The following is a 19,407-nucleotide window of genomic DNA, read 5'->3' as shown; positions in this document are numbered from 1 at the left end:
GCGGGACTCGAAGCGGTTGCTAGGAGACGCTCTACGCCGAATGGGCCTCTGCGCACGCGGGGGGCGGGGCCGGCCGCGACGTTCTGTGAGCTACGGTGGCCGACGAGGGCCCGTCCGCGCTGGGGCGGCGGTGCGAAGGCAGAAAGGCTGGAACCACATCCTTGGCAGGTAACCGGGAGCGGCTGCGGAGCTCGACCCAGAGGGAGGCGTGTGCGCGGCCGGCTAAGGAGCTGGACCGGGGGCTGAAGTTGAGGGGTCGGCCGTCCCCAGGGAGCTAGGAGAGGGGCGCCCGCGCCGAGTCCTCCGCCCCTGTGTGGGTCTCTCGGCCCTGCTGGCTCAGGGCTGGGCGGAGCTCTTGGGGATGGCGGTCACGGTCCAGGCGCTTCCCTGCAAAGGTAGCGACCCTCACGGATTCCTGTGATGGAGGGGGAGAGCGTGGAAGACTTGCGAGATGGGCGTGTTTATTAAGGGCCTTTATTCATTGAGTGAGTGAGTGTCAGCTGCCACTCTCGTTTGCAGACGACCGTGAACAAGATCGATGCAAGCATTTCCACCGTGGAGCTTCCTCTTCAACGGGGGAGAGAAGCACCGAGCGATCTTGATAAGTGATTTCAAGAGAATCGAATAGGATAATGGACTAGAGTGTGACGAGGCCGCGATGGCTGTTTTGGATGGGTCGTCAGGAAACGTGTCTAAGGAAGTGACATTTGAGCAGCCATTTGAATGAAGAGGAGGCTGCAAAGCCTTCATGGGGAGGGGGTGGATTTTTGGCAGGCGGAGAGACTCAAAAAGGCGAAGCCTCTAATGCAGGAAAACCTTTGCTGTTACAGGAACCTCAAGACAGAAAGGCCAGTGTGGCCTCGCAGAGTGAGTAAGAGGGAGAATGATTGGTAATGAGGTTGGGGGCTGGGGGGCCTTGTAGTAGGCCACGGAATGAAAGTTATAGCATTTTATTTATGTTTTGCAAAGATCGCTTTTTACTCAGTGGAAGACAGTAGGAGGGGGTGGGGCTGCTGCCAATGTAGCCTGTTGTAGTTAAGGCAAGGGTTGATGTGATTTTAAACTAAGTCACCCAGTCCAGCAGACATTTGATTTCCACCAGTGACCCCAGAGAAAGACCTTCCTAGTTATACAAAGGAATATTTTCCTAACTACTTTCATGTAGTAAATTCTATTCAGATGTTTTGTGACAGATGAGGGCCATTGCAGACACTTGGAATTTGCTCCCTCATATTTTTCTTTACACTGTCATTCATGTATTCAAGAACACACCTTTCAGTGTCCTCCGTGTGAGCTGACAGTTGGCTTCTGTAGGCAAACAGCACAGTTCTGACCAGGGAAGCTCCTAATAAAGTGTGAGAGAACTAAACAAGAATATAGTTATGGACAATGGATGAGGTAAATACTGAGGCAACTGAATCCTGACTTGGCTATGTGGCAGGAAGTCTTCTCTGGGACTGGAGGCTTCCAAGTTGCATGTTGAGAATGGGAAGGAGAAGGTTGAGTGTAGTTTAGTCAGAAAGAATAGGCTAAGCAAGTTGGGACTCCGTAAAGTGCAAGTTTCTGAGGACCTCAGAGAAAGCCTGAGCTTAATTGGGAGGGGGGCACAGAAGTGAGAAGACCCAAGAATCAGATTTTGAACTGTCTACCAAGCTGTGTTCAGGGGGGTAGACTTTATCCTAAAGAAAATAGAGAATTTTTATTTAAAGATTTATTTATTTATACAAGCACTGGGAACAGTCACAAGCACAGGAGGGTGAGAGAATTCACCAGAGCCAGAGCAGGGAACAGAACAGGCAGACTGACAAAGTACATTGCTGAGGGGAACAGTGGGCGGCGGGAGAGGTCTGCGCGCCATGTGGGACCCTCACCGGCCAGCCAGGATCGAACCGGCGCTGCAGAGGCTGTGGGCAGCTTCGCAGCCCAGCGCTCAACTGCTGCGCCACCAGGAAAGGCCCGAGAATTCTTTTGTTTTTAGGAGGGAGTGGGTATTGGATGCACCAAGAAACTACCACCTAGCTAGGAATCTGTTGCAGGTATCCAGGTGGATGTCCTCTAGTAAGTGGCAGTGAAAATAGAAAAGTAGTTGGAGGAAGGTATCCAGAAAGATATCCAAGTTTCTAGTTTGGATGAATAGAAGGTCAGATGCCTTATACTAAAATGTGCCCTGTAGGAATTGAGGGGCCAGCGAATGAGGGGCGTTGGTACTGCAGGTGCGTGGGGGCCCTCCAAATGGAGCCCAGAAGAGTGCTCACCCTGGACAGCTGTGAGTGTGAGCATCATTGAAGACACCAATAGTCTGTGAAGTTGCTGTAAGGAGAGAATAGAGGACTGAACACTTAAGGTCCAACATTTAAGACAGGAGATCCAGGGAGGGAAGCAGGACTCCAAGAGAAAATTGACTTGTCATGGATGAGTGTGTTTTTGCCTTTAAAGAATTTTCCCCTTTAACCAGCAACTCTGCTGATAAAATTATTTTCTTTTAAGAAAAGAACATAGGCTGGAGGAAGGAGTGTAAAGGACATATAAAAGTAAGAATCCTCATGCATAATGGAGAAGACACTTAGACACTATGGATTAATGATTAAATTAATATTCACATCTGGTGAACCCTAAAGACTTCTTGCCCTTGTTTATCAGTGAGGCTTCTCAAGAAATATAAAACCTAAAAAGAGGAGCCTTGGGCCTCCCTGGTGGCACAAGGGGTTAAGACACAACCTATGAAGCTAACGGCAACCATTGCAGCGAAAGTTCGATCCCCGGCCAGGGAGCTACCCACATGGCACAGCAGACCTCTCCTGACTTGCCCACTTCTCCCCTTAGCAGTGTATTTCAAAAGATCTACCTGTTCTATTCCCCCTGCTGTCTCTGGTGAATCCTCTCACCCCCCGCATCTCTGGTCTGTACCCCAGACCTTGTATGAATAAATAAATAAATCTTTAAAATAAAGTTGCCAATATATAGCAATCAATACACCAGAACGTTAATTATTATTCAGTTATGTACTTTAAGGAAAAGAGGAAATATAGTAATATGATTACTGAGTGATATAAGGGAAATTGCACATTCTTAAATATGTGATACCTTTCTATGTAGTTTTTTAGGAAGAGTCATCTCATTTAGAGTAGAGTATCTTTCTACATCTTGTCATAACCTCTCTGGTAAGTGCTTGCAAAGTCTGACATATATTCTTTTGAATGTACAGTTGGATATTACACTTTCTAGAAAGTTTTGGCTAAAAAAAAAACAACAGCCAGAAGGGATTAAAAACTTTTTTATATGATTTGCAACTAGGCTCTTCCTGAAATAAAAGTTGTATTTTTTCTCATCTAAATGTTTAGTAAGGCTGCTCTTTTTGTTTTTATTTATTTTATTATTTTTTTTAAGATTTATTTATGCATACAAGAATGGGGTACAGGCCAGAGGTGCGGGCGGTGAGAGGATTCACCAGAGACAAAGAGGGGAATAGAACAGACAGACTGACTGAAATACACTGCTGAGGGGAGCAACGGGCGCGACAGGAGAGGTCTGCTGCACCATGTGGATATCTCCCTGGCTGGCTGGGGATCGAACCTGTGCTGAGAGGCTGCGGACAGCTCCACAGCACTGCGTTCAACCTCCTGTGCCACCAGGGAGGCCCTACCTTAGCAACTTTTGATCTTTCGTTTCTACCATGACTTCTCTATCATTTATTATGGAAATAAAACATCACAAAAAGTTTGCAAAACAAGTAGAATTTTAATACAGCTCCCTCCATTTTTGCACATTCTTTTTGTCTCTAAGCACAGTACTTGTTCTATGAATTTCTAGACTTTATCTGTATATTCTGCCTAAAGTACTTATTATTTCCTTCCTAGGAATTTTAATAGAGTTGCACAAGGCTTTAGGACTTACCTAGTTCTTAATTTTCAAATTTTCTTAGCAGTGAAAACCAGTTTTAAAAAAAGATGAAAATTGGTATATTGGTATGCATGTAATTTATAAGTTGAGTTTTATAACACATTATTACAGAATCAAGGAATTTTGAACTCCAAACAGAATGAGAGAGAGAGAGAAGGAAATGAATAAATAATGTGAGTGGCATGGAGACACAGTAGGCTTACAGCAGCCTCAGTGCCCACCATGCAGTGCAGAAAGTGTCTTTGTTAAATGAAGGCTCCACCAGGACATGCAGGACTATGGGCTTCTTAATGAGGAGGCAATAACTGAGTTGTCTTCTAATTTCTAGTGCTTCCATTTTTCTGGCCATTTTGTTCCTCATTTAATACCCTTTGTTCTGGCCTCCCCTGGTGGCGCAGGTGGTTGAGCGCAGCACTGTGAAGCTATCCACAGTCTCTGCAGTGCCGGTTCAATTCCTTGCCAGCCTGGGGAGGGTCCCACATGGTGCAGCAGACCTCTCCTGTCTTGCCTGCTGCTCCCCTCAGCAGTGTATTTTGTTGGTCAGCCCCTTCTGTTCCCCACTCTGTCTCTGGTGAATCCTCTCACCCTCCCGCGTATCTGGCCTGTACCCCAGTTCTTGTATTAATAAATAAATAAATCCTTAAAAATAAATAAATAAAAATAAAACCCTTTGTTCAAGTTACAATTTTTAAAGTGACTGAAGAATATAGTTATAATCAGGAAACACTGTATTTTCACACTTGCATTTTGTGCTACTTATTAATTCGAAATTGCTATATTGAAATTGTGCTATCAGATTTCATATATTTTTTCATTGACTTTTAAAGCCAGTGAAAGCAGTTTAAATTGCACGATATTTTTTAGCTAATTAAAATTGATTAGATTTTCCTAGACCTACTTCATTTCCTGCTCACTTAGGTAATATCAAATTCACACAAATGGAAATGAAGTAATTTAAGGTAAGTATTTATGATGTTTTCATTCATAAAACCAGGACTCCGTCAGAATTGGGTTTATTCCCTGAGTAGAAAGAGTTTTAGCTTTGGAAAAATGCCTAAATCCCTCTCAAGCAAGTCTGAGTCCATTGGCCATCAGGGTGTCCAGGGATTGGGGATTTTTCCTGGTGTCCTGTGATGTCATTGTGTGACCAAGGTCAAAGCACTGGCCCGGGAGCCTGTGAACTGATGGAGAAGATGAGCCTTGTGTGCAGTAGGAGACAGTCAGGTCTTGGGACAGCCAGGTATCCAGTGACCTGAGTTGTAAATATTTTTCATAAGTTAGTCCATTTGTCCATGGCAAGGAAGGAAGCTGCCACTGGATAGAGAATTCTATTTCCATCCTTGGCCCCAAGGTCTCAGCGAAAAAGATACTGAAAGAAAGCGAACCTAGTGCCTTTTGAGCTTTCTGGTAACTCTTGTCTTGCTAATTTAGGGGAAGTTTTTTCCTTCAAGGCTATTTAATTTGCTCTTTATTGCAACCATTTTAAGATGTGTATGATTTTTATCCTCAGATGCATAATGCAGTAAAAACTTCTGTGGAAGCTGCTAATCATTTTTGACATGAAACTTTTATAGTCATGTAAAATGAGGAAGTTGAAAATTACACAGCATTTACAATATATTTTTGCAATCAGATAAGCTAAGGAACTGATTGGAGAATCATTTAGGCATATGCACTGCTCCATGAGTCAAGCAGATTAGTTCTCTGAGAAGTTGAAACTCTGTCTTCAACAGAAAGAGTTTTGGTTTGGACAACTAAGTTAGTGAGCTCAGCAATTTGTTTACACACCTTCCCATCCCTGTCTGTGTTAAGGAGGGTGTCTCTCCATGTCTGCACGGAGGGTGGAGAGACCCCCTTGTGTAGAGATTTATTTCCTTGTCAGAAGTGGCACAGAGAGGAGGGCTGAGGCTATTCCTGCTGACCGGAGTAAGGGAGGCTTAGAGCTTTATTCGCTCGCCTCCTATTGGAAAGAGTCAATCTGCTGCTTTGGTACATCTAGATCTGGGGTCTAGATGTTTTATTGTTGAACAATAGCCCATGTTCAGTGAACCCATTCACCAGCTGAAGAACATCTCATTGGTTCTAAGTTTTGGCACATACATTTTTGTGTGGATGTTAATTTTCAACAACTACCAAAGAATGCAACTGTGAGAAGCTTCTGTGAGAAGCTGCCAAGCTGTCTTCCCGAGTATCTGTGTCATTTTACCTTCCAACCAGCGGTGTAAGACTGATTCAGATTCTCCATATCCTGTCCAGAATTTGGTGTCACTAATTTTTTACTTCTGTCATTCTGATAGTGGTATTTACTGAGGTTTTCCTTTCCACGTCTTTAATGGCTGATGAGGTTGAACATCTTTTCATGTACTTTAATGCCATCTGTACTTCCTCTTTAGTGGAATGTCTATTCATGTCTCTTGTCCATTTCCAATTATTTTTTTATTGCTGAATGTAGAGAGTTCTGTATATATTCTAGATATGAACCCTTTGTTAGATATGTGTCTAGCAAATTTTTTCTGTCTGTGGCTTGTCTTTTCATCCTCTTGATAGGGTCTTTTTTAGAGCAAAAGTTCTGAATTTTGTTGCATTCCATTTTACCAGTTTTTACCTTTATGGCTTGTGCTGTGGGGTAAAGTCTAAGAACTCTGCTTTGCCTTAGATTCTGAAGATTTTCTCGTACTTTTTGGGTTCGCTTAATTTTAATATAAACCTATGATCTCTTTCAGGTTAATTTTGCTGAAAGGTTGAAATTATTTTAAATGAAATAAAATCAAGGTCTGGGTTATTCATAGGTCTACTGCCTTTAAACTGTTGATAATCTTGTATCAAAGTTTGATCAGTGGATAGTGTAGCTTTTCCCCTGGGTTTTGTGTAGCCACTAAAAGTAATTTAATTTAAAAATTCGTTCAAGTGGGTGTCCTGATGAACACTTAAACTTATGGTGGCACAGTGTCATTTGAAAAAAATTAATTTGGGGAGATCCACCTTGTGGTGCCGGGGTTAAAGTCAGCGCTATCAAGCTATCTCCAGCCACTGCAGCATGAGTTCAGTTCCCCAGCCTGCCAGGGAGCTGACCCACATGGCGCAGCAGACCTCTCCTGTCTCGCCCGCTGCTCCCCTCAGCAGTGTATTTCAGTAGCTCTGCCTGTTCTGCTCCCCACACTGTCTCTGGTGAATCCTCTCACACCCCACACTTCTGGCCTACCCCCCAGTTCTTGTATGCATAAACAAATAATTTTTTTTTTAAAGTTAATTTTGGTTTGCACCGGGAAGTTGTCTAGTACTTGGCCTTGATTCCATGTTATGCAGCATGCGGAAGGGATGTTGAGGGTCAGTATTGCTTTCTAGTATCATGGGAGTAGATGAGGCAAGTGGTGAAGGGTAGGCTGTATGAGTTCCTGTTTACACTTAAGAAGTTTGTTAGGGCTTCAGCCATTATCGAGAGGCTTTTCAAGGACCAGGGGTACACTATACTATTTGAAAACAAACTGGGTACAAGTCCCTAACTAGCTTCAACTCTCTATGCCTTAGTTTCCTTACCTGTAAACCAGGTAGGATAATTAAGTATCATATCGTTGTTGTAAAGCTGTTACTCAAAAGTGTGTCATTATATAGTAATTATTATTACTAAATCGTCAACTTTATGTAAAGATGGCTGGGAAATATATTCTTTTTATATTAAGACATCCATGTTCTATCAGGAACAGAATGCAGAATTCAGTTTATCTGTAGTACTTTAACAGTGAGAGACTGCAGACAGATTTCATGTTCTCAAAGGAGATCCTGTTAGCTCTCTGCTATGGGAGTTCTCTCCTCTGCCAAGAGGCTCTTCCTGACAGAACCCCAAGAAGCACTGCTTAGTCATTTGTCCTAATTAGACCTCCCCTAATATCTGCTTCCTTTCTAGGTGAGACAAATCCTCTCATGGGTTCAGTGTAGCTGCCTCCAAAGCCTCTCAGCATTTAGTCCCAGGCTCTCCTTGGTCAGTGTCTCTGAAAAGCTTGGTGCCTGAAGGTGTCCCTTCCTCCAACCCTGCGTGGTCCTGCAGCTTGATACCTGCCGACCTTGTAGCTGCTACTTAAGAAGAAAAGTGTGGTGGGTTAAATCCCCTAGTTCTTTTTTGCCTTTTTTTTTTTTTTTTTTTTTTTTAAGGATTTGTCCTGAATACTTGTTCTTGAATACTGTCCTGAATACTGTGTGTGTCCTTAATACTATAATTGCTCTAAAAAACAAACACAAAGCAGCCACCTTGGTGGCATAAGGGGTTAAGACGCAATCTATGAAGCTGTCCACAACCACTGCAGCACGAGTTCAATCCCTGGCCAAGGAACTAACACACATGGCGCAGCAGACCTCTCCTGACTCGCCCGCTGCCCCCTCAGCAGTGTATTTCAGTACATCTGCCTTTTCTGCTCCCTACTCTGTCTCTGGTGAATCCTCTCACCCCCGACACCTCTGGCCTGTACCCCAGTTCTTGTATGGATAAATAAGTAAATCTTTAAAAAAATAAATAAATAACATACACAATTCTCAAAGAGCCACCCACAGACCTCTCTTTCAGTACAGATTTCTTTTGCCAGAATCAATATTGTGAAAGATGCGGCAGTTGGGAAGATGGATGCTTCGTCACAGTAGCAGACGCGCCACACCTGTTGTCTTCATTTGCTACCTGTGTGGCTTTGTGGCTCCTAGTTGATGCTTCATGTTTCCCTTTGCCTATGAAGGGCCATTTGGAATCTGTCTTTCATAATTTAAAATGTTACTCTTCAATCTTTTTTCTGACAGTCACTTTTATCAAAGAACCTGGTTCCTGTCTTCACAGAAAATAGCCGATCCTCCCCCCCCCAAAAAAAACACCAAAACACTTGCTTATCTGTTTATTTACTGGCATCCACTTTAGATTTGCATGCTGAAATAGCTGAACCATTTGAAATTGCCTTTTCTGTAGATTAAAAACGGTTGAAGAGCAGCAATTTTATTCTCATTAGTGGTAAAATTTAAGGACTTATGACTTATAGAAATGTAATTGAAAGTGTCTTTATTGCAATAGCATTGCTATAAACATCCATTTGTTGCTGAAAATTATAATAGTGTTGAACATATGATACCAGTTAAAACCTAAAATACTCTCTTGTAAAGTGTCAGTTTTATTGGGAAGAAATGTTATAACTAAAAAATAAAGCAAAATAAGTACAATGGAATTAGGCTTTGAAGTAGAAGATGAAAACCAGTTCTAATGTATGACAGATAAAATGCACCAGAGACCATTATTTTCAGGCTATTGCAAGAGGGAGAATGTTCTTTAATGGGCAGTCTCCCAAAGACAGAGAACACGTGGGTCTCAGAAAACAAGGGCCTCAGTGAGGAAGGTGTGGTGGTCCCCACTGGAGCATGGACTTGGTAGTCCTTCCTGCTCAGGTTTTTTTGGGAACACCAAAAGGTGTGGTGCTTCTTTTTTTTACTCTTTTCTTATTTATTTTTCAAATCTCTCATTTTTATTTTATATATTTTTTTACATCATTGTTCATTTTTAAACAATATTTGCTTCTCCCTACCCCCTCAGGTGGAGTCCCCATAGAGTTTCCTTCACCAATGCACCTGTGCACCATCACCTCAGTCCCCTGTGCTCCTCCCTCCCTCTCCCTCCTCCTCCCCTGCAGGATGTCTCTGGTTTATAATTGTCCGTTTTTGCTTTGTTGTGTTTTGTACCGTTATTATTTTTTTACACTGATGTCTTACTTGGTTTCCCTATAGTCCTGCTATTCTGTTGTTTATGAATCATTCGGGATGTACACCCTGGTTTGAAAATAGGACACAGAGAAAACCTACCAAAAGTTTCATAGCTTTAAAATTAAAATCTATAGGTTTCTTCATATTTATTTCTGTATTACAGATTTATCACAGGGCGCCTTTGTCTTGTGGGAAGCAGTGGGGAATTGAAATTCCTTAGCAACTAAGCAGTGGAGAAATCAGTGGAGAGGGAAGGAGGTGAAAGACCACAGCCGGGCGGATCAGTGGGCCTTATTGTAGAAGTGAGACCCGATGTAAGTGACAGCTGCCTACTCCCTCGCCACCCAGTGCCTTCTGTGAGGAAGGTCAGACAAGCAAGGCATTTATAAGTGGGTCTGGGTAGACAAGGGAACCGTGGATTTTGTTAAAGTTCAGGTTTAAGACAACAAAAGCGTGATGCACATAAAGGTTTGATTTACCCCATTCATTAAACAGAGAACCAGGCAGATCTCACAACCATTTTAAAGGAAAAATAAAAGAACCACACAATTGGATGGAGTAAGGGAATATTGAAATGACTTCACAGACAGAAGCATATCTATCAATAGCAAATCTAGCTTTTCCCACTGCACGGAGGATGGCCATTCCACACATGATAATTTGCATGTTTGCAGAAGAATTTTTCGCATTGCTATCAGATATCTACAACTTGAGGTGTAAAACAGCTCCAAAGAAGGAACTAGCTCCAAACCATGTGAGATTTCCCTGAGGCTCCAGCATTCCATTGAAAGGATATTCAACAATGTCTTTTGCTTCTGCAAAGTCAGATTCTTCATCTCCATGCTTGCTCTGTAGAAACTCTGTGCTGCCTCTAATACTCATCTCTCTGTTGGTGGCCTTTATTCCCTGCTCTGAGAGCCACGTATGACCCTACACAACCTTTCTCTTCCTCCACTCTCCCTGTTCTCCATCATGTCAGAGGAGCCTGGGTCGATCAGATGTCTTCACATGCATCCGGGCACAAGTGCATTTTGTTCATGTACAGATTCCTTTTCCCTAGTAGCTCGTCTTTTTCTGGTTTTTTGTTTTTTTTTTTTTTTTAATTTTTATTTCCCATTACATGTGATAGCCAAGGTTTCTTTCTGTTATCAGATAATTTTAAGTTGGAAACTATTCATCACCAATATAATAATGTGACCACATAGCAATCTAACTTTAGGTTTTGCCTGTAAGTAGGTGAAGGTTAATGAATTTGGTTAGCCCAGCATCCTCTGCATGGACTTTTGCCCCTTAGGGGAGCTCTACTGGCACCTCCTAGGTGGAGGCCAGGAATGCTGCTAAACCACCCTGGATGCAGACAGCTCCCCCACAGCAAAATGATCTGGTCCTGAATGTGAACAGCACCAAGGCTGAGAAGTCTGGAGAAAAGCCTTGAAAAGTGTTTGGAAAAAAAAAGCTGTATTTCCTGCTGTGACCAAATTAATTTGGTGGCTTTAAATCTGTATGGGAGACATATTTTTATGGTCTTAAAATAATGTTCTTATTACCAATTTTCCATTTTGGAAATTAAGCAATCAGCATTACCTCTCACTAGCGAAACTAAATGACTAAATTGAAACAGATGCCTTTCTTTCCCTTGTAATGTTGATGGATGTAACACTTAGAATTTCAAATTTATTTTTCCTATTTTAGATTTCACCAAAGAAACACTGTAGAGATTTGTCAGATTTCTAAGATTAATATTTACAATTTGCAATTGTCGACCTTAAAGCTACATGATGGCAATCAAAACGGAAGCTTGCTTTGAAATCTTAGGACAACTGTACGAGAAGGTACTTCTTGGAACCACACTGGAAAATGACAGCCATGACTGTGGCTGTTATCTCAGTCCAGCATTTTCAGATCAAGCCAGCTCCTCCACCACCTGCTCAGAAGGCTCCGACAACCGTGGGGTCCCAGATGGGCGACCCCCAGCCTCTACCAATTCGGCTTCTACCAATTCTGCAGAGCCCAAGTGTTGGAAGAGAAATGCTCAGCAGAGCAGCGCCTGGGAAATTAGGCTCCTGCAGTTAACAGTGATCCGAGTGATGATCACCAGGATACTGTCCTCAGACACTGAACTCCAGGCAAAGGAGAAATACCGAGAGATCATTAAAATCCTCTTAAAATCATCAGAAGTCGATTCTGAATTAGTAAGCCATGGGGGTTTTGTGTTTGTTTAAGATCTAAGCTTTTAAAATAAAAGTGTGGAAACATTCAACAACGGTGGGTAAATTTGTTTGCTTTCCCACTGTAGACCAGTATGTTCCAAAACTCGGATAAGCTGTTACCTCACATGGCAGCAAAGTGCCTCGCCCTGCTTGTGTATTTCCGGTTGAAAGAAAAGGTGAGGTGGGCAATCAGATTTCCTTGTTATTTCCTCGCAGTTTCTTTAAGATCACGTTCTGAATTTTGATTTTACCATTCAAATACTTGTGTTGATGAATTATTTGCTCATGTAATAAAACGTGTAAGTCCTCAAAAGTGTAAGAAAGGAATAATCAAAGACTTGTATCAAGGTTTAGAGTCTAATATATATATTGTAAATCATTATAAATCAGATGTGAGACCCAAACGGTGGGTTTCAAGGCAGAGTCCATGGCTTTCTTCGACTCTGAAAGGTGTAGGAAACCCTCAGCATCACCTCTAATCCCACCCCAGTTTCAGGAACCCCTGTAGGAAATGGACTGTTTTCAAAACAGATCTAATATAAATAAATTCTAGGACTATCTTAGCATAATTAATTACTTTTGAGTTTCTTGATAGAGCATTTTTTTCTGAAGGCAGAAGGTGGCATTTGCTGTAGAAAATTTGGAAAACAAGGAAAAAAGTATAAAAAAATAAAAAACACATCATTCCACCACCTAGAGATAACTACTGCTAATATTTTTACATTCCCTTTGGAGCCTTTGTTTCTATGGTATATTGTATTTCTTAAAAAATGTTAGGATATTTGTGTTCATTCTGATTTTATCAAATACACTTTTTTTTTTGGCAAGGGAGTAAACAATGTTGTGTACAGTTGTGTATGATAGGTAATTTCTAATTGTAGCGATAATATTATAACTTAGTACTTTTAATTTTCTTCTTACTTGTAGATGACATTAAGCAAATCCTGGATTGCTTTTTGCCAAAAAAATCTTTCTGTACACACTGAAAGTGATAAAGTCGTATACTGCCTCTCAACTCTGACAGATGTAATAAAAGAAACCTTTAAAGATCCATGTTCACAAAAAACAGGTAAGAATTAGGCTTCCCTATAAGCACTCACTGTCATCTTGCTCCCGAGTTCTGTGATTTTTTTTTTAAAGATTTATTTATTTATTTACACAAGCACTGGGTACAGTCAGAAGGGTAGAAGGGAGAGAGAATTCACCAGAGCCAGAGCGGGGAACAGAACAGGCAGACTGATGAGGTACACTGCTGAGGGGAGCAGCGGGTGGCAGGAGAGGTCTGCATGCCATGTGGGACCCTCGCCGGCGGCTGGGCATTGAACCGGCGCTGCAGAGTCTGCGGGCAGCTTCGCAACCCAGTGCTCAACCGCTGCACCACCAGGGATGGCCCCTGAGTTCTGTGATATTTATAATGAAAAGTAAAACTTACTTTACAGTTTGAAATATGAAAAATCAAAGAATCCTTCACCATATTTTTTGTTTGAGGATTCCTTTTTATAAGACATAAAGACACAAGGGCGAAATTAAAGCTCTTCATTATTACACATCCCTTGCATTGTCTGACACTGGTGGCTGTTAACTTCTGTTATCAGCTGTTAATCTGCCTAGCTTCATTTTTTCACATTAGAAGTAAACAATCCAAGTCCAGTTTTCATCTTGTCAAGTAGTAATATTTACAAAAATGAAATTATAAACTTGTTTTAAAAATCCTTTGTTTTTCTTACTGTTTATCACTACTGTTTTTATAATTGCAGAAATTCTAAAGCAGTTCCTGACTCCTTTTGACACTGTTTTTGAAGAATTTTATAATTCCTTCTTTTCTCAGCACTTTGAAAACTTCCAGGATACTTCTAAAATAGTAACTAGTTTGATGTCTTTCCTGGAATTGCTGGAACTTCTTATAGCCACCAGAATCCACCTGAAGTCACATTTCACTTGCCAAAGGCTTTTATTTTTGAAACCTTCTTGTGTGCTAAATGTCATTACCTGGCCCATCAAGGCCTTTGTCAAAAGGAAGTGCATCATATTCATCAAAAAGTGCCTGCTCCAGAAAGTGGGTGAAGACCTTTGTCGTGGCTCTGTCCCTGCCTTAACACTTCCAGATCCTCATTTTGATACGGACATGTTGGCTTTAGCTGATGCCATTTTGCAAGCTGTGGATTTGGGTTTGTTGCGGGCATTGTCTGTCTGTGGAGAACCATCCTGCTTCGGAGGCGATGAGGTTCAGCCGGGAGGTGCCCATGTCCCTGGTGCAGACCACGTGACCCTCAGAGCTGCAAGCTTACTTATCATTAAATCCTTAGAAATCAAGTTTCAAAGTTGTGCTTCAGTAAATGAAATGAAAGGTAATTCCCTGAACTACTTTTCTACAGAGTAGAGCATAATCAATGAAGTAAATTATTCATGATTATCAAATCTTAGGACTCTAAATTTCGCTCATTTAAGCTGTGCATTATCCTAGTTATTTTCCTCAGAAAATAGAAGTAGCATTACCAGAAGAAACATGTCAGCCCTCTGTGGGTTACATGGAGTTTGTGTGGTGAGTGACTGATGGTTTAAAAAAGTGTTGAGTTACCTCAAAGTTGCTGATTTAAGTCAATTCATACATTTCTATAGTATTTTAGTCATATTATCCTTCAAAGAGTTAGTATGTCTGCTAATGTAGATTACTGATAACTGAGAAGTGAGTTGAAAGTACTCTATGAGAGTTTAATCTTACTGAAGAAACAGTCACATATAATTTCAGGGCTCTTAACTCAAAAGATAACCATTTAAGGTACACTATTCAGTTTTGGTCTTAGGGAAGACATGCCGTACTCCATTTCATTTGAGAAAAAGGAATAGTAATTGTTTATATACACAGAGCATGTAGTTTCAGTGAAGACTTCAGTTGTAAACAGTGACTTCCCTGAATTGCTTTGGATTATTAGCTGGCAGTGACTACCTATTGGTTAGAATTCTGTGCACTTCTAATTTGCAACACTAGGTGGCATATGTTAATTCAGAGTTTTAAATTGCGGTTATAACTCCCCCAAAACTTTTTGATTCCTCTGCTTACTGGTACAACTTTTATTTATCATTTACACAAACAAACCAAAAAAAATAAAGTATTTTGCTGTCAACTTTGAAGACAAAGTTATCTTGTTTGGTTGCATTGTTGCTTCTACGTATGGCATCGTAAAAAGTGATTTCTGCACCTACTACTTACTTTTATCTTCTTTTAGCAAGAATTCCCATGACTTTTACTTCTCATGTTATTAGTTATCAGGCAGTCGTGGCAAATAGACACTGATCTGCTATATAATTTAACTATTATCCTCTTCAGTAAGTCTCTTTCTCTAAAATTGCGTTTCCTAATTTGCAAAGTAGTCACAGGATTTTTTGAAAGTGTGAATTATGATGCATTTTAAAGAACATTAGATATTCTAACTTTTTATACAGGCAAGATAATAATATATTCATAAACTGTTGCCTGCTCTTTGAAATTTCCATTTTTTGAAGTTGATTTACAGAGATTTATGTCTGAGTTACTGACCTTCTTAAAGCCTCACCTTCGGCCCTGTCTGCCATCCTGCAATCTGTGTGAATGGTTGCCCAAGGTCTTCATAGAACAAGATGATGACATGCTGGAGGCTGCCAAAGCATTAATGGCCATCTACCTAAAGTTGACCAGGTTAGTATACTTTAGCTGTACTAACTACATGCCAGGGAAATAGAAAAGATTTTTAATAAAGTGCTGGGCATATTGTTTTCTTTCCATTATTAGGAGGGAAAAAAATCCTTAACAATCTTGTGGTTTCCTTATATGTTCCAATGTCTTTCTTTAACACTGCCCAACATGAAAATGAGATACACTTGTGTTCTCATTACGAAAACTTGACTGGTTCAGCAGATTGAGAGTAGTCAAACTAGACCGGGGTTAGGAGTATAGGTTCCGGTTTAGTCTCCATCTCTGTTTTACCTGTGTGAGTTAATCCCTTTAAACCTTAATGTTAAAGGATTTTTCACCTCTGAGACTAAATTTTTTTATATTAATCTTCTAGAAAATAATTTTTGCCTTTGTCAAGGTGAGTAAAACCTTGTAAGAAATCAGACAAGATGCTCTAAATTATAATCTCAATATACAGTGGGTGGGGCTGGTGTCCTCTTGAAGCAAATATCCAAAACTGGTTATGAAGTCAGGTTACTGGTAACAGCTTATTCTGATGCGATTTCTGCTTCATTAAAACCACTGCACTTGGGGTGATTCTTCTTGTGGCAAATATCTGTAATTAATTGGTCATGAAGTCAATAAATGATGACCTTTTCCACTATTTCTGCTTCTGCTTTATTAAAACCTTAAAGTTTTTGCTTTATTTCCATTTTTTTTTCTTGGCTTCAGAGGAAGGGATTTCTTACTAATGATTGCCGGGCATTGCCGTGCTGCCAGCTCTCACTTGTATTATGACACTGCTGGCAGTGGCTGCTTTCAGACGCTAAGTGTTTGGGGCCAATTTTCAAAAGGTTCTAATCAAGAACACAGAATTCCTGCATGTGATTTGAATTAGGCTCAGAAACGGTTGAATACAAATTCAGTCTGAATACACATGGCTATTAGAATATATCTTAGTTGTACTCAAAGTTGACTTCTTACTCCACAGATAGAGGAAGCCTTTGAATTAAATTCACTTTCTATATGAAGATCTAACTTTCATAACTTCAGTTTGTCCAGAAAAGCTTATGCTCACATCCTTTTTTAAAAATGTAATTGTCTTCATTAATATTGGTTGTGAATGATAGAAATCAACACAAACTAGTCTAATCAACAAAAAGGAATTTATTGACTTACAGTTAGGAAATTCAAGGGATCAGCTTGGCATCAGCTTAGCTGTTTATACAGGGATTCAAATCATGGCTCTGAGGCCTCCCTGGTGGCGCAAGGGATTAAGGCGAAATCTATGAAGCTATCTGCAGCCACTGCAGCACAAATTCGATCCCCGGCCAGGGAGCTACCCACATGGTGCAGCAGACCTCTCCTGACTCACCCGCTGCTCCCCTTAGTAGTGTATTTCAGTCAGTCTGCCTGTTCTGTTCCCCACTCTGTCTCTGGTGAATCCTCTCACCCCTCTCACTCCAGAGGTACACACCTCTGGCCTGTACCCCAGTTCTTCTATGCATAACAAAATAAATCTCTAAAAAAAAAAAATCATGGCTTTGATAACTTCTATTTTTCTCTGTCTCATAGCTTTGAATTCATTCTTAGGCAGTCACCAGCCTTACCAGGCTTACAGCAACCTTACAGTTACAATCTTTATAGCTCCAGCAAAAGTTCCAGGGGAAATCTGATTAGCCTACTAAGGCTAATCAGGTTAGATTCAGGTTGGAGCAAGTCACTGTGGCCAGGAACATGGGCTACGCTGATTAACCACTGCCCCATAGGGGACTGCACATTAGGAAAAAGGGAAGAAATTTGTCTCCGGCCTCACCTTACCACATGGAATTAGTTACCTGTAGGAATGAGGAGTCCCAACTTCAAGACAGAGAACTTTGGGGCAGATAAAGTAGAACTACCAAGATCATGGATTTGGTTGATTTTATTGAGTCAGGGTTAGAGCTTGTGTGGAAATGAATTGGTTTTGAATGTTTTTAAACTGAACATAGATTAAAAAGTAATCTGATACATGCATTTATGGTATGTGAATTGTGTCTGTTAAAACTGTTATTTTTGTAAAAAGTCCTTAATCTGGGATCTCCATTATCTTTATTTCAGAGATTGTGAAACTACTGAAAGCTTGACCCAAGAAAAAGAAATGTGGAAGCATCACACACACGACAATGGCTATAATCCACACTGTATTTTCTTATTTTTCTTAAGAAATATTGGATTTGATTCTTCAGTTCTTCTTGACTTTTTGATTTCCTCAGAAACCTGTTTTCTTGAATATTTTGTTAGGTATTTAAAATTACTGCAAAAAGAATGGGATAATTTTTTTACCATTTGCAAATATTTTGATGTAACTGAACTTAAAGACAACATAGATATTTGTGGTTGTGCCCCCTTCCTTGTTGAGGACAGGAACAGCAACCAAGCAGAACCTGGTCCTTTGGCTGCTGCTGGGAGTCAGAGAAATAATCCTTCTTGGCACTCCCCAGCTTCACCAGAACCTCTTCGTCAGGTTGTGATGTCCAAGGAGACCCAAGGCACCCTGCAGGATGACCGTCGGTCTCCCCAAAAGGTTTCTCAAAGTCTGGTAGATTATGACAGCTCCGAGGATTCAGAAGTAGAATCCACAGACCAGCATATAGCAAACAGTAAATGGACCTCTGTATACCAAGAAGCAAAGAAGAACGTTCAGGACACCTGTGGGAAAGGTAGGAATGAAAAAGGACTTAACCTGGAGCCTCACTCGAGGCCTCTGTTTCCAAATGAATCTAATGCTCCCGTTTCTGTCCTTTGTGACATAGCCACAAACAGCATTTTCTCTGAAGGGGGTGTGTCTTACAGCACAGCTAGGTGCTTTGAGGAGCTGCAAGGTGCCATTCAGCGCCTCCAGAAGAAAAACCTCTTCCCATACAACCCCACGGCACTTTTGAAACTGTTAAAACATATTGAGGCAATATATAATAAATGTGTGAGTCCTTTGTAGACATTGGTATAGTTTCAGGTATTTTTTTTTTCCCTATTATAAATTGTACCTGAATAAAATAATAGTAAAAAACAAGTCATTAAAGGGATTTTCTAAACCAAGTCTTTCATTTTGCCTTATTGGAAGCAGCCTAGTAACTGAAGAAGATCTAGCCAGTGGCAGATGGCTCAATACAGTTGTACATCCTGTAGAATTTATGGTAGTTCGAACTTCACACAAAATTTGGGATAGTTATTAAATTAGTTGCTAGGGCTACCATTAACAAATTAACACAAACTTGGCAGTTTAAAATACAGAAATGTATTCTCTCTCCGTTCTGGAGGCTAGAGGTCTAAGATCAAGGTCTCTGCAGGGCCATGCCCCCTGTTAAGGATCTGGGCAACACGCCTGCCCTGGCTCTTCCTAACTTCAGGGCCTGGCTGGCCATCCTCAGCGTTCCTTGACTCATAGACCTTGGCCCTCTCTTCTGTCTGGTGTTTGCTCTATATCTGTGTCCAGGTTCCTTCTTAGAAGGACACCAGTCATTGATTAGCACCCACCTCTAATCCTGCCTGACCTCTGAACTGGATTATATTACCTTCCAAATAAGGTTATAGCCACAGGTGGTGGGCAGGAATGGAGAGAACACGGTTTAACCCAGTATAGTTATTATTCCCTGCTGAGGTATTTACACATAATAAGTAAAAGATTAAAAATCATAACTTTTTTTTTTAATTAGCTCTATTTATGTGCCCTATTCTATGAACATGAGTCTATTCTTTAAAAAAAATAAAAATTTAACCACGAGGTAATTTTCCTATTTAAAATTGCAATGTGAATAATTCTCTCTTTTTGAAGGAAGGGAGTAAGTGGAATTTATTTTATATGTCTTTATTGTGTAGAGCAGCAACAGCACTGTGTTGGTAAATCTGTCATTAAATGTCTTTAAAATATTTTTTAAA

General features: G+C 40.8%; 1 protein-coding gene across 5 annotated transcripts; it reads left to right on the top strand.

The window, feature by feature from the left end:
• Positions 1-96: 96 nt before the first annotated feature.
• Positions 97-19,265, top strand: LINS1 (lines homolog 1). Of its 5 annotated transcripts, XM_037510072.2 has the most exons (10): positions 97-168; positions 520-867; positions 7,805-7,992; positions 9,791-9,941; positions 11,320-11,819; positions 11,924-12,013; positions 12,765-12,906; positions 13,595-14,185; positions 15,342-15,513; positions 17,590-19,265. In XM_037510072.2, the coding sequence occupies exons 5-10, from the start codon at positions 11,403-11,405 to the stop codon at positions 18,464-18,466; spliced, it is 2,289 nt and encodes a 762-aa protein (XP_037365969.1). In that variant the 5' UTR covers positions 97-168; positions 520-867; positions 7,805-7,992; positions 9,791-9,941; positions 11,320-11,402; the 3' UTR covers positions 18,467-19,265. The 5 variants fall into 5 exon arrangements, with proteins under 5 accessions (XP_037365969.1, XP_037365968.1, XP_037365972.1 ...); XM_037510071.2 differs by lacking the exon at positions 9,791-9,941; XM_037510074.2 differs by lacking the exons at positions 97-168; positions 9,791-9,941 and adding an exon at positions 242-395.
• Positions 19,266-19,407: the final 142 nt, after the last annotated feature.

The sequence above is a fragment of the Talpa occidentalis genome, unplaced genomic scaffold, assembly GCF_014898055.3.
Source record: "Talpa occidentalis isolate TD23 unplaced genomic scaffold, MPIMG_talOcc4v2.1 talOcc4.14, whole genome shotgun sequence".
Lineage (NCBI taxonomy): Eukaryota > Metazoa > Chordata > Mammalia > Eulipotyphla > Talpidae > Talpa > Talpa occidentalis.
The sequence above is the reverse complement of the archived record's forward strand: the minus strand, read 5'-3'. Positions and strand labels throughout refer to the sequence as shown.

Bases quoted from the DNA above. Each gene is read 5' to 3' on its own strand.
- LINS1 (XM_037510075.2), top strand. From the start codon at position 11,403: ATGATGGCAATCAAAACGGAAGCTTGCTTTGAAATCTTAGGACAACTG. The intron at 11,820-11,923 runs GTAAGCCATGGG...TTCCCACTGTAG, and splicing joins CAGAAGTCGATTCTGAATTA to ACCAGTATGTTCCAAAACTC. The intron at 12,014-12,764 runs GTGAGGTGGGCA...TCTTACTTGTAG, and splicing joins ATTTCCGGTTGAAAGAAAAG to ATGACATTAAGCAAATCCTG.